The sequence below is a fragment of the Lissotriton helveticus genome, chromosome 2_1, assembly GCF_964261635.1.
Source record: "Lissotriton helveticus chromosome 2_1, aLisHel1.1, whole genome shotgun sequence".
Classification (NCBI taxonomy): domain Eukaryota; kingdom Metazoa; phylum Chordata; class Amphibia; order Caudata; family Salamandridae; genus Lissotriton; species Lissotriton helveticus.
In genome coordinates this window covers 1,186,712,444-1,186,727,121 of record NC_136059.1, presented here as the reverse complement: position 1 = coordinate 1,186,727,121, position 14,678 = coordinate 1,186,712,444, and the positions used below count along the sequence as shown (strand labels likewise).

At 41.6% G+C, this 14,678-nt stretch overlaps 1 protein-coding gene across 1 annotated transcript in view; it reads left to right on the top strand.

Annotated features, from left to right (window-relative positions):
* Positions 1-14,678, top strand: part of LOC144818539 (alcohol dehydrogenase 1-like) — a 295,630-nt gene that overhangs the window by 137,183 nt on the left and 143,769 nt on the right. The window contains exon 6 of the mRNA XM_078676059.1: positions 11,909-12,169. Coding sequence (XP_078532185.1) covers positions 11,909-12,169 — 261 coding nt within the window. The remainder of the gene's footprint in view (positions 1-11,908; positions 12,170-14,678) is intronic.

Genomic DNA, 14,678 nt, shown 5'->3' with positions numbered 1-14,678 from the left:
TACACAGAAGACCTGATGGAGGGGGCAACCAAATTCAGAACTTCCTTCAAGGTTTGTAACTGCCACCCTTACAGGTGGCCTCTAGGGATGGCCTGAACGGTCCCAATTGTCTTGAGGAAGTACTCAAAATTATTAGTAATCTGAAAGAAGGGAAAGCAGCTTGCCCTGACTCCCTCCTCAATGAGATCTATATGATCTTAAAAGAAGAGTTGGCGCCTATTCTGTTACAACTTTTTAATTCTACCTTTCTACATAGACAGGCCCTCCCGTCCTCTTGGGATGTAGCCACTATAAACATAATACATAATACTTAAACAAAATAAAAATCTCAGGGTCTGAGAGTCTTATAGACCCATTTCTCTTCTGAATAGCGACTATAAGATTTATGCTCAAATTTTAACCATGCGGCTTCATAAGGTGGAGGGCACTCTGATGCACAGTGACCAGAAATGTTTTTATTAAATGAAGGCAACTTTACGAACTAACAAGTTTCAAGAGGAGCAATAGACCTGGCTGGGGAATATAGTAGACCTTTGACTGTATTGACTTTTGATGCTGTAAAGGCCTTCGATAGTGTCAGTTGCTTCAGCAGTTTAATTTAGGAGAGGCTTTCTTAGCAGCAGTTAGTTCTTTGTACAAAACCCTTCTGCCAGAATTTTGGTTAACAGAAATCCTACTAAATTAATAAATATTGGAATGGGGACAAGGCAAGGGTGCCCTCTTTCACCTCTACTTTTTAACCTTAAGATCGAGCCACTGACATGTAAATTAAGGGCATGTAGTAACATTTTTCCCTGTTTGTAATTGAAGAGAGAAAAGAGTTGGTTTGTATGCCGACGATTTGATGATCTACAAAGGAGATTTGCTTACGGTCCTCCCTTTAATCTGTGTGATTCGGGAAGGGTTTGGAAGGGTGTCTGGATATTCCGTTAATCAGCAAATAATGTGGATATTGCAATGGAACACACAATACACAAGTGACCTAATGAGGCAAGAAATAAGGTACTTGGGAGTTCAAGTAGTGCACAACCTTGATAAATTAGCCCAGCTTAATTTTAACCAGGTATCCTCTGGAGTTAGACTGTTACTCAAGGCGTGGGGTGGCCTTCCATTGTCATTTATCGGCAGATCTAATCTACTGAAAAATTTCTATTCTTCCTAAATGTACTTTTTTGTTTAACACAATTCCTTTAAAATTCAAGATAGAGTGGTTTAAGAAGTTACAAGGAGAATTTAGCAGCTTTATTTGTAGGGATAAAAGGCCCAGAATTTCCTGACGGAAGCTTTGTAGAAAGAAGGAGAATGGTGATATTGCAAGCCCATATCAATATCAATACTACTGCACCTTTCATTTTGCCAGATGTTGATGGGCAGCTCCTTTTTTGGCCCCGATTTTTAGAGCTCTTACTGCCGATCTTCCAGGGCATGGGGATTTTTTCCTCCTTAAATTCGGCCACCCGAAATGTTTTTTTTAAATTGAGACTAAAGACTTTAGTTGGTGCATGTAAGCTGTGGTTTCAAGTAAGACTCTCCTACAGTAATCTTGCTCCGATTTGGGACTCCTTCGGCACCCCAGTTTCCCTCCTTCATACACTCGCAATTCCCTTGCGTGAGTGTGGTACACATAGATGGGGGCAATTACTAAAAGACAATCAACTAATATCGTGGCAGTGTTTGTTGGGGATTTCCAAGGGCTCTCGTTCCAAATTTAAATACTACCAACTTCCAAGCTGGGCAAAACCCATAGAAAAGGATGGTAAGGGGAACCAGTACTGGGAGGACAGGATACGGCAACTGCCGCTTCTGCAGAATTGAGTCTCAGAGTGGTACTCGATGTTAATCCAGACCGGGGAAGAAGTGCAAGCCCTGTTCACAAAGATCTGGAAGAGAGAACTGCCAGATCAAAACCTTGAATCACTTTGGAAAGTATCTATGTCTCACATGGGGTTACTTGTGAAGGCTGCATCACTTAGAAAGAATTATATGTTTACTGTCCGTAAGGACTACTGGACGCCAAGTAAACTGTTGAAGCTGGGAAGTCAGAAGGTAAAGAAGTGCCTGAAGTGCGGAGAAGAAAACCCCATTGATGTTCACATGTTCTGACAGTGCTCGTCAATCTTGATCTTTTGGTACAAAGTGTAAGACTCCTTAAGAGATTATGGGCCAAGACATTAAGGTGAGCCTGGCTTTGGTAATTTTCGTGGTGGCTATTGGTGAGGAAGATAAACTCCATTTTCTTAAGGCACACAAATCACTTATTTTTGTTTTAATTCTCCTTTCACGAAGAGAGCTTTGTTTTAAGTGGATTATACATTGTTCCCCCCTGGAGCTAGAATGGATATGATCAGTACAAAGAATATCTAAACTTGATCGGGGCACTGCTCACTCGAAGGGAACAAGGTTCTGGGAGATCTGGGATGACTGGCCTAAGCATCACATTACTGGCACTATTTCTTAAACACTCTTCTTTATCTTTTTCTCTTTTTCTTTTTTTATTGGTGTTTAACCTACTGGTCCAATAAATAGAGATATGCTATACAGGTCACGTGGGATTTGGGTTGCTGTTTATGGTTATAACCCTCCCTGGTATCGACCATACCTGTATAGAGGGTTCAGATCTTTGAATGGGCCAGCTTTTTCCTGAGCCTGGGATGTTTACATTCCTCCCTGGTGGAGAGACCGGGCATTCCTAGACACAGTCTTTTAGATCCACTAGACACCTTAGCATAAGTTTATAAATGAGGACTAAGAAAAAAAAGGGAAGACTGTGAGGGTAGTATGTACTTCCATTAGGGGAGGTTTCAGGACAGAGAGTGTTGAGTCCTCGCAGGATACACGTCCAGCCATCTTGCTGTGGTTATCTCGGAGCAGTGTGAGCTTGAAAGTCAGAGTCAGCGCGTCTATTTTGTTTTTCGGTGAAGAGCAGATTCATTTATGGTGACAAGGATAGAGTCCAGCTTGCCTGCATTGTCCTTAGGGCTAGTCAGGGTGGGTCTGGGTATGAGGGTTCTGCAGTTGAGGCACCCCCAGAGGGAGGGGGCATGCAGGCAGATATCCCAGTACGTGACCGTCCAATGCTGAAATCCAGTGTGTAGTTGTCTGTGTCCCAGTGGTGTAAGGTTAGGTGGCTTCTCCAATATGCAGGCCCACTTGCAGGTGCCTACGCTTCACCTCAAAGGACAACACTGATAGACTATCAGAAACAAAAATATCATGTGAACAGAATATCATGTTAAAAATATCTAGAACCAAAATATCGAGAAGATAAAAGCAAATTGGTAAGTATAGATTTACTGTTTTAACTCCACAGCTACGTACCTTCAAGATATATATATATATATATATATATATATATATATATATATATATATATATATTCACTGAAAAAACCATAGGTTTCAGGAGTTATATAGTTAGGAGTTAGTTTTTAAAAAACCTTTGAAATTCACTCAAAAAACTATAAGTTTTAGTGGTGTTATAGTTAGCTGGACATTTTACTCATACAAAACCAATGAAATTGCTCTTATATAGTTAGTTGTACTAACTATATTTCGCACACCCGCAATCCACTGCTGATGATGTCACATATTAGATCATTCATAACATGGTCAGTGACATCACTGATGACATCTCAAATGACATCACTGATGACATCACTGATGACATCATCCAGTGAATGTGGTTTGCTTCGTTATTTAAATATGCATTATATATATAGCAATTTGGACGGAGGATTTAGTAGCAGTGTAATTGACTATTTACTTGACCAATTTATAATGTCTCACTAAATATAGTGGATAGTGACTAAACTGTGTGAATATCTGTATCACTTTGTCAGTTGTTGTGTAAACTGATTCTACAGTTGGTTACTAGCTATGTGAAAGTCTATATTAGTTATTCATTAGTTAACTGAGTATTTGTATGGGAGTGTGAAAGTGTGTGTGGTTCGGTAGGGGGGGTGTGACTGTCCAAAGATGTGTGAATAGTTGATTCAGTAGATATATGAAGTTAAAACTACATGTTCTAACAGTTTGGGTGAGGGAATCTCTTTATGGGTGTGGTGATGAGCAAATATATTTCTCAAAGGTACAGGTCCAACAAACTAGAAAAATAAAAGGCAGTGTATGTGTCAGTTGTTGTATATAAATAAGTATACATAAGACACAATGATTGTGTGAGTGACTGTATGGATAACTGTATACTTGTAATAATGATTTTATAATTCACTAAGTATGACTTACTATCTAAATGAATAGAAGAAGTGGTGTTTGTATAAGTGTTTTGCTAAGTAAATATGTAAGTATGATCCATTGTTTGCATAAGTCAGTAGGATGAACTCATATGTGAATAGGATGAGTGCTGTTGTTTAATGTCGATATAGATGTATAAGTATTTTTGATAGTGTTCTATTGTTCATTGACAGCATGTATGAGTGAATCCATAGGTAAGTGATTAGATGTGTGTATACATCTATGAATCACTGAGTGGATTTTTAGATACTTGTATTGCTGTGACAATGGATTTAAATATGATACTCTGTATTTTACAAACAGTGATGAAAAATTGTAATAGTGTATGAAAAGGTGTATGTGATTGTCACGTGGATGATGTCATCAGTGATGTCATCAGTGATGTCATTTGAGATGTCATCAGTAATGTCACTGACCATGTCATGAATGATCTAATATGTGACATCATCAGCAGTGGATTGCGGGTGCGCGAAATATAGTTAGTACAACTAACTTTATAGGAGCAATTTCATTGGTTTTGTATGAGTAAAATGTCCAGCTAACTATAACACCACTAAAACGTATAGTTTTTTGAGTGAATTTCAAAGGTTTTTTAAAAACTAATTCCTAATTATATAACTCCTGAAACCTATGGTTTTTTCAGTGAATTTCAAAGGTTTTTTTTTAATGCTAATTCCTAACTATATAAGGCCTGAAACCTGTGTTTTTTTCAGTGAATTTCAAAGGTTTTTTAAATGCTGATTCCTAACTATATAAGGCCTGAAACCTATGGTTTTTTCAGTGAATTTCAAAGGTTTTTTAAATGCTAATTCCTAACTATATAAGGCCTGAAACCTATGTTTTTTTCAGTGAATTTCAAAGGTTTTTAAAATGCTAATTCCTAACTATATAAGGCCTGAAACCTATGGTTTTAAAAAAAAAAAATTGATTGGTTAACTGGCTTATTAAGTGTATCTTAGTGAATATATATATTAGCGAGTAATGTTTAAATATTTAAATATATGCATGAGTGATGTAATATGTGATGTCATCAGCAGTGCATTGCAGACGTGCAAGTTATAGTGAGTCCAACTAACTATAACGTGGGAATTTCAATGGTTTTATGCGAGTAAAATTTCCAGCTAACTCTAACTGGTGTGAAACCTATGTTTTTTTCAGTGAATTTCAAAGGTTTTTTAAATGCTAATTCCTAACTATAACTGGTGTGTAACCTATGGTTTTTCCAGTGAATATGTATATATATAAAATTTCTATGGCAAAATGAAACCCCTCATTTTGTTCCTTTTCAAATTAAATGTATTAAGTGTTACCACTTTATTCCAATCAAGATGACTTCAGGTGTGCCATACTTTTGTCATAAGTAAGACTGTTAGCGTTCTAGTTGTTCTTTAGAACACTCTGTGACATTCTGTCATTGGGCTATAGTTGGGCTACATCTGGCTGATATTTGGGCTACATTTGGGCTCTTTTGTCTCTGGTGGCCATCTTGGGAGACTGCATATCAGAATTTTTTTAATGAAATATAAGAGGATTTGAGAAGTCACTCAAATCAAATCAAATCAAAGAGCTTTATTCGATTATCACAAGGATATCATAAAAGCGTACATTACATTAATCAATTTATAATTAAAATCCAAATAAAAAATGCCAGAAGAAAAACATATCTTCACAGGGAACAGATGAGTTAACATTTTCCATACAAACAATTAAAAAAGTTCAAAAAGCAATCACTAAATATACAAATTCATATGTCACATCATAATGAGTTAATAAGTATCACGTCCCTATTCTCCAGTTGTTGTAAACGGTCATAACCAAAATAATACATGAATTACATAATCATTAGTCATAGGTCAATACAATAGTTGATGAAATAAATCGATTCAAATGATTAACTAAACACAGGATATCACTACTAGAAGACACTTCATAAGAAATAATTTCGGGTGGGGATGTTGGAGCCATTCTGTACATACACACTCCGATCCAGCTGATAATTATTCTCTAAGTTAATACTTTCTGGGAAGTAGTGTTTTCTCTCTGGTCTTGTCTTTGAGGGCCGAGGATAGCGGAACCTGGGGTAAAAATCTTGGAGACCCCAAACAGAGATCGGGCCATCCCTTAATTGTGGAAACCAAGATTGTAGATAAGGCACCACCCGATCGCTCCAGAATCTAACTAGCACCAGGTCGCCTGAAAGGGCCTTTGGAAGGGGGCCGAGCCATCCCACCCTTCTAACACTTCGAATGGCACCATCAATGTTCGCTGGCAAGGGTCGATTCCTAGACAGCCAATAGATGACCTTGTGTTTTAAATCCTCCGGTCTCTTGGCTTTTCCCTTTGTAATTGGTAAAACACCAGTGAGGACACAAACAAAGGGGGCGGCAATTGGGGGCAGATGTATATGCTTAGTGTAAACTGGGTTAGTACTAGATTTCTCCTCATATAGAGGGTGAACATTTGGCACCCCTACATCAGCGAAGATACTCTTCGTGGTAATGGATTCGGTGACGGGTGGCGAGGAGATACATGGGCAGTTCTGTGGGACCATAGGTCTATTAGGAGAGATGCTTCCTCTTTGAGGTGTTAACTTGGTAACCTTGGTAGCGGATAAGGGCTGTGATGGACCCACTCCTGTCAGGTTCTTATTAGGATGAGTCGGTGCCCTAAATGAGGTCTCAATATCGCTTAGTCTATCCCCTAAGGAGTTGATTCTTGTAGTCAAGGGGGATAGTAGAGAGGAGACCACTCGCTCAATCAGGACCAGAAGGGCTGCCTGTTGGGGAGGTGCAAAGGATTCAATACTATCACTGACCTGGGGTACTATAGATGACGTGCTGAAGGACAGTAAGGGATTTGTACAAGGCTTGAGTAGTTTAGCTTCCCTCCCCATGCTGTTATCCCCGGGGCGCTTTCTTGCGACGATAGGTGAATTGGGGAGCCCTAGTTGTTTAATGTTTACGTCCACTAACGGGGATAAGAGTGGGGCAACCAGGATATTATCATTTGCGTTCAATAACGAATTGGTCGGCAGATGTACGGGAAGTGCAGAGCTGGGTAGGGCTTGAGGTGGGTCGACTATACTCTCTAATGGTACATATTGAATGTGACAAAGGGCGTTCAATTCCTCCAACCAGGACACACTAGATGTAGTGTTGAGTAGCTGCACCTCGGGTTGTTTGCAGTCTACGCTGTGAGAGGGCAAGCGAGTTTCTAGGTCTTCCAACTCACGAATAACAGGTAATAATGCCCTGTCTATCCTTTCTACATAGCAGTCAAACCTCCCCCTACTAGGATCACTTGGAAGAGTACAAGGATTGAGAGCCCCCTTATGAGACATAGCGACAGTGCAGCAGGCAAAGCCCCGCATAGGGTCAATGGAAGTCAATAGAAGTCCTGGTGACTCTGCAGTGGTTGTAGAAGTGTAGGTCAAAGGCACACTATACCTTTTTCAGTAGAGGCCAAGGGGGGTGGCCCGTCCCATCCTTCTCGGGCCTCTGAGGGCCTTAGAGGGCCAGCCCTTTGCCCGGGCTTCGCCCCGCGCTGCCCGCGCGCGTCCCGCGGGCCGGAAATAGGACGATGATTATATCCTCCCCGTTGTCCAAGGGGTGGGGCTGCCGGTCCGCTCCTCGCAGCCTCCTGGGACAGGTAGTCCCGCTGTGTCCCCGCTCTTCCCAACAGCACCGCAAACAGGGCCGATGAGTCTCCCGCGAAGCGGGAGGCGCGAGAGGTATTTCTATTTCCCCGGTGTCCAAGGGGTGGGGCTGCCGGTCCGCTCCTCGCAGCCTCCTGGGACAGGTAGTCCCGCTGCGTCCTCGCTCTTCCCAACAGCACCGCAAACAGGGCCGATGCGTCTCCCGCGAAGCGGGAGGCGCGAGAGGTAATTCTATTTCCCCGGTGTCCAAGGGGTGGGGCTGCCGGTCCGCTCCTCGCAGCCTCCTGGGACAGGTAGTCCCGCTGCGTCCCCGCTCTTCCCAACAGCACCGCAAACAGGGCAGAAGTCACTCAAAATGTGCCCTAATTTTTCTTTCTTCAGCACTAATCATAATTTCTATGGCAAAATGAACCCCCTCATTTTGTTCCTTTGCAAATTAAATGTTTTAAGTGTTAACACTTTATTCCAATCAAGATGACTTCAGGTGTGCCATACTTTTGTCATAAGTAAGACTGTTAGCGCTCTAGTTGTTCTTTAGAACACTCTGGGACATTCTGTCATTGGGCTATAGTTGGGCTACATCTGGCTGATATTTGGGCTACATTTGTTTTTTTTGTCTCTGGTGGCCATCTTTGGGCTACATTGGGCTACATTGGGCTACATTGGGCTACATTTGGGCTCTAACATATATATAGCCCAATGTAGCCCACTATATATTTTTTCAAAGTTAATTTTCGTAAAAACCACTGGAGCACATATCTTGAGACATAGCAAAGGCACATCGGGCTACCAGTCCCTACAATTTTGCCAAGTTTGGTGGAAAACCATTCAGCCGTTCGGGCTAAAAGTGAGCCCAACCGCCCTATGGAAATTAACATGGGGAAAAGACGTTTTAGGACCCCCCTTTTATCTCGGCCCCCGCTTGACGAAGCCCCCCCAAACTTTTAGGGAAGGAGCGGAGCGCCGCGAGGCAATGTTAAGGAAAATTTCAGGAAGATTCCTCAACCGGCGCCAAAGTTATTCCCAATAGAATGTTGCGATTTCCCTATGGAAAACAATCCTAACTATATATACCTACTGGCTATCGCCAGTAGGTAATATATATATATATATATATATATATATATATATATATATATATATATATATATATATATATATATATATATATATATATATATATATATATATATATATATATATCATCAAGGTACATAAATGTGGAGTTCTAATGAAAAACTTTGCTTACATATAGAAACTTACCTTCACAATATTTTTGACCTCGACATTCTTGACACAATATTTTGTCCCACAGTAGCTTTGTTTCTGATATTCTGTATAAATATACATCAGAGGAGAGAGAGAGGAGGATGGTTGGGGGGCACCCACAGGACGAGCACCCCACCGCCACAAAAGTGAACTGATATGGGCACCGATGTATCGTCTCATTGCAACGTTGACAGCAGTGGCATGTGAGAGAAGGGCAGTTGGGCAGGGGTCACAAATGAAGATGTTGCATGTTTCCTCATGTCTGGCCAGTAGTATCCTCCAGGCTGGCCAAGGTGAAGGGAGATGGGAGAGCAATGTCCATTCAGACCCAAAATCGGCTAGCAAGGGGCTCAAGAGGTCTTCGGTGTCCCCCTTTTCACAGAATAATGCGTCTTTGTCTTAAGAAAGCAGTCTGTGCTGAGAAGAAAAACTGATTTCTGGGCAAAGGGATTGTAGTTCAGTGCCCCTGGGGTATCCGCACATTTGAAAGGCAGAGGGACCAATGAGTAACAAGATATGACGCCTGAGGAGTCAGAGAGGACTGACCTGCTCACTTGCTAGTATGTGGACTGCAGGTCAGGTGCATTTCTAGGAGGAGAGGGAGTCACCAAAAGGGCCCTATTGCTTTATTATGAGGAAGCAGGTATTCGTCCTTCAGCCTCCCGCTTTAAGAGTAGGGAGAGAGGGCTGACAGTTCTGGCCACCACGCCCAGTGCACTGCCCCAAGTCCGTAAGTCCTCCCATCTGTGGAGCCGGCAGCATTAAAGTCCCTGGTGGGAGGTGATAAGTGCAGCTTTTGCTGCGCAGCACCTCATCCTGAGAGACACTGTCAGAATTAGGTGGGCCACAACGTGGTCGGGGTGCCCTCAGAGCGATCACTGAAAGGTCTCATCTCCTGTGGCCTTCTGTCACCAAGGCCCGGCTGCGAGGTGAGGCTTGGGCCAGAGGAGCCTTGTGGTCCTCTGAAGTCTGGCACTGGGGAATAAAAACTCCTCTTTTGGCAGGTCTCAAAGGAGAGTCTGATGTCTTGGCGTGCCGCAGATCGGCTCAATGGCTCCTGCAGAGTTTGTTAAAAACAGGATAAGAGTTCCTAGGGTGGCAGAGCAGTTGAACTGCATGTCCTCCATCTTGGTTCACATGGTAATGCCCTCCCCCTTTTTTTTTTTTTTAGATATGCTGCGGTTCTGCTTCCTCCAGGTCAACGTCACTCACTGACTTGCATTGTGCAACTCTTTGTAAATCTGGGCCAAGACGTCCATGTTTCAGATTATCTGTAAATATTTTAGCATTGGGTAAAAGATCTATCATTGAAATATAATTTGAAAAATTATGATTAAGAAGTCTTAGAAAGAACTGCAGCCTCCTTGCACTTACCCATCCTCATTGGATTCTGTGAGCGTGTGTCTTTTCAACAGTAGTAACATGAAGTCCAGAATCAATACCAGGGCATAATCTATTCAAACCATAGAAGGTGACCCTCAAGCAAGCTATATCGGATTCTGCACTCCACTCCAAACCACTGCGCCAACCTCTTAAAAAGGAGCTAAAACCAGGAAGAAGACCAGTACACTTGTGTGGCCCAATAGAAGACATTGGATTACGACTGTATTCTTGATGTCAATCCGACCCCTTGATCTTAAGGATCTCTCAATCCTTAATTGAACCTTCCTGCTAAAACCACCATTTCTGGAAGCATGGAACCTCTTCTCAGATGCAGATCCTTATATCTGCCCCCCGAGCTAAAATTTACAGCTTAGACACATTTATGAAGCCATAGGCTACAAACAGAAACATACAAAGATTCGGAAGAAATGGATGAGTTACAGAGGAGATACATACTGAACAGTTGCAAAAAGTGTTGGTCATAGTGTAGCACATTTAACACATATTATTTAAACTCTCTCTTCAAATGTATGGTCAAATCATGCCAATGGAACTGGAAGGTGTCACATGATGAGAATTGTTATGTTTGAAATTCCTTAAAGGTCAATACATTGCTATATAAAAATAGTTTGGGGAAGTGCATCTTTTATTTAGGTGAACTTGAACGACTGCATGGAAAATAGTTAAGGTGAAAGTGTGCTACAATTGTTTTTCAACTGCAGTGCAATGTTTTTGAACTGTGTCAAATGTCACCTTCTAGCTGCTTTACTGAGCTCACAATGTGAATTTGGCAATGATTGTGATAGGAGAGGGTATACACTTCCATGCTCCACATATGATGATGGCCTGTGTGCCCAAAATGAATATGGTTGTGTATAGCACAAACTGGACCCCACAGGGTTGCAGAGTGCTTAACATAAGGAGTTGTAACATACATACAGCTTCATGTAGGGTCATACTACAGTAATAGAAGAAGCAACAATAAGGTACACATAAAATATAATTCTACAATGCTATGGAAGAATTTTCAGGAAAGAACTGGACTGGCTTTTTGATATCCAATTACATATGAGTATATTCAGCTCGGTCCAATGCTACAAATTAGGTGTCCTATGAGGTCTTTTTGATGATGACTAAATAAAGTGAAACCATGCTTTCGTAAGGGCGGAGGCAGATTGATGTCTGGATGCTATTCATATTGAGAGTGAGGTTGCAATGAGGTCATGTTATTTTGAGTTGTGTTGTGACAAACTAATATCCCAGAACTTCTCTGAACAGGACGTTATTCAGATCCTTTGTCATTAGTGAGCTCACTAAAACTTCACTGTTTCCTTTTTCTATCTGTTTTCAGGTTCACCCTGGTTCTACCTGTGTCGTTTTTGGCCTGGGAGGCATTGGTCTGTCCACCGTAATTGGTTGCCAAGTTGCTGGTGCTACACGGATCATTGCAGTTGACATCAACAAGGACAAGTTTCCTAAGGCAAAAGCTGTGGGAGCCACTGAATGCATTAGTCCCAAGGATTTTTCCAAGCCTATCCACGAGGTGATCGCTGAGATGACAGATGGTGGCGCCGACTATACCTTTGAGTGTGTTGGAATCACTGATCTTATGGTATGTCTAAGGCTTACCATCAACCCTTTTTTGTGCTCAAACACATTTTACTATTTACTATGTACTCCATGCAGCCAGCTTTGAAGGAATAAAGGAGCAAATAACTTCCTTGTCTGCTGTCAAATAACAAAGGGCCAGATGTACGAAGCATTTTACTGGTTGCAAACGGCCCATGGGCACAGTTAGCAACTGGTAAAGTGCTTTTTAGCATATATCAACCCTATTTTGTGAGTCTTTTAAGCTATTACCAACTCGGAGAATAGGGTTGGTGCGTCACTATTAAGAGGGGGCGTGTTAAGGGCGTTCCTTTTCCTAATAGCAAGTTGCACTGGTATGTAGGAATTTTTTTTGTGACTGGGAAAGTGGTCGCAAAACAATTGGAGTTACCTTGAAGTTGGTGGCAAGCCATACTCAAATGGGAAGGGGCAACATAGGGACCCCCTTCCCCTTTGTGAATGGGTGGCCAACATTTGTTCAGAGCAGGCGGTGGTCCCACAGACCACTGCCTACCCTTACAAATTAAAACAAAACTTTTATTTTTTTTCATCTAAATGCATCCCATTTTCCTTTAAGGAAAAAGGACTGCATTTTTGAAAAAAAATGTTGCTTTATATAAAAAGCAAACACAGAGATGGTGGTCTGCTGTCCCCAGCAGACCAACATCCCTGTGTTATTGCCCATTCACAATGGGTAGCAAATTGCGACCTGCCTCATGAATATTGATGAGGCAAGTCTCTTACGACCCATTTGGTAATCGCTAATATGTCTGAGACACATTAGTACATTTCATTATGTGTCTCTAATTGCTAGTCACAAAAAAAATCGCAATATGAGACTTACAAATTGAAACTTTGTACATCTGCCCCTTAATTTTTCACTGCAGCATCTGTATTGCACTTTTCTACCCCTGGAAAGGCTGCAAAGAAGTCTGATTTTCTTTCGGCCCTGGGCAATGTTTCTGAGTGCATATGTTAAAAAATGTCGAATGCCCAGTGTCCTGTGTTGGAGATGTTGGTGGGGGTATGTGAGGTTCACAGAGATGCCCAAGCATGGTGCAGCTTGCCCTAATTTGTGCATTTTAGAAGAGAGCCTCACTCATTGACGGTGCCAGCCTTAACTACATAGGTCTGTCTTGAAGGTACATTTGCAGTTTTTGTTGTAGGAAGAGTGATTATTTCCCATGAATATTCTGTCTTTCTATGTTCATAAAGTTTAAAGGTGATATGCTTAGCTATTAGGAGCCAGGTGGTGAGGTGACCAAGCATATAATGAATCCGAGTTATTAGATTAGAATGTTGTCAGGCAGTCACATTTTGAATTTTCTGTAGTTTCTGACATATTATTAGCATAGTTCCAAGATATAATTTAGTGGTGTGGTAAATTGTGGGAGAGTGCCTAAGCAATGGTAGCTTGAATGATTATTTGCAAATATGCTGAACTCACCTCATTATGCAGAAGCTGTGTTTGCACTTGATTAACTTGTGATATACATTATAAAATCATCCCCAAGGTCAACACTTCAGATGAGTGAGGTGGTCTGTAAGAACTGTTAGCCTTAGGGTGGTCTTCCCCCCCAAATTTTTGTTTGGGACCTAAATGTTTTTGCTGAATCTTTTTGTTGTCGTTAGGACTACGAGCAGTTTACTACTGCTATACAGTGCTAAAGTGCATGTACTTCTTCCCTAAACATGCTTGGATTGGTGTATACCTGATTGACCTTTGTAATTTACTTGGAAGTCCCTTGGAAAGTATTACCCCGTGTACCGAGGGCCACTAAACTAAATGCTACTAGTGGGTTTGCAGCACTGATTGTGCCAGCCACAGACGTAGCCTTTCAAACTTGTCTCAGGCCTGCCACTGCAGGACATGTGTGTGCAGTTACTGCCACTTCGACTTGACATTTAAAACCTACTTGCCAACACTTAGACTCCCCCTTTATTACATATAAGTCACCCCTGAAGTATGCCCTAAGTAGCCTTAAGGGAAGGGTGCTATGTAAGTGAAAGGTAGGGCATGCACCTTTATGTTTTGCATGTCCGGGAAGTGATAAACAACCTATTTCCTTGTTCACTACTATGAGGCCTACCCCTCTGATAGGGTAGCATTGGAAATTCCTTAATACTCTTTTAAGCTGTAATTCCTGATCAGAGAAGAGTAGCTTTTTGATGTTTCATATGGTTGATAAATCCTACTTACTGGTGAGGATGGATTTACCTTTACTATTTTAGAAATGGCACTTTTAGAAAGTGGACATTTCTCTGCACTAACTGCTCTGTTTGCCTGACAGCCTGTCTCAAATGCATGTCTGGGTTGGGCTGGGTAATAGTTATATTTGTGTGTTCCCTCTAGACAGCCACAACAAGGACAATCAACGGCATCTGCATTGATAAGCATTCTGATGGGTCATCCTGGGCAGGAGGGAGGAGAGGAGGTCACACTTCACTTTAATAGGTAGGGCCCGATTCACAAAGGTAAAGTTAGACAGAGTCTAACTTTATGACTTTCGGTA